Here is a 677-nt window from a genome sequence, read left to right on the forward strand (position 1 = left end):
CCTATAGCCATTAATACGACTATATTGTACATTAGATAATGTAGTCCTAGATACATTATGCCTGAATAAAAGATGGGATGGTCACAGCTGGAACAACTTTGAACAGAGGTCTGCTGGACCAGGACTGTCAAATGACTGAAACAAGTAAAAGACAAAAAATAGCACAAACCTTTCCCCTACAACGTGGGCATTGACGGAATTCTGGAGATCCTCAATGATGCTTTTGGCAAGAGGGCAGCTCTGTTTATAACTGATCTGGTTGCCATAGGCACACTTCCAGTATTGCTGATGGCGATTGGAAAATAGAAGATCGATAAAGAATATTTCAGTATATCAAACTTTCCATATTGGCACAAGAACATTAAATGCTTAGAGTAGTGTTTGGAGTTGATTAAAATCTACTTCATTTTATCAACCCCAAAAGGACGAAGGGTGAAATCAGTGCTAGTCTTCTATTATAATTCCATTCACAACTGAGATGTTTTATAAGAATATTAAACCTCCCCCCAATATTTCACTGGTACTTTATTTTATCAATCCTGGAAGGACAAAAGGTAAAGTTAGTGTTAGTCTTCTATTATAATTCCATTGACATCCAGGATGCTTTATAGGAATATTAAACCTACCCCCAGTATTTCACTGGTACTTTATTTCATCAATCCTGGAAGGACAAAATG

At 36.8% G+C, this 677-nt stretch overlaps 1 protein-coding gene across 1 annotated transcript in view; it reads right to left on the bottom strand.

Moving 5' to 3' along the window:
- Positions 1-677, bottom strand: part of LOC106879508 (multiple inositol polyphosphate phosphatase 1) — an 11,177-nt gene that overhangs the window by 4,043 nt on the left and 6,457 nt on the right. The window contains exon 4 of the mRNA XM_052977926.1: positions 170-285. Coding sequence (XP_052833886.1) covers positions 170-285 — 116 coding nt within the window. The remainder of the gene's footprint in view (positions 1-169; positions 286-677) is intronic.

The sequence above is a fragment of the Octopus bimaculoides genome, chromosome 29 (genome assembly GCF_001194135.2).
Source record: "Octopus bimaculoides isolate UCB-OBI-ISO-001 chromosome 29, ASM119413v2, whole genome shotgun sequence".
Lineage (NCBI taxonomy): Eukaryota > Metazoa > Mollusca > Cephalopoda > Octopoda > Octopodidae > Octopus > Octopus bimaculoides.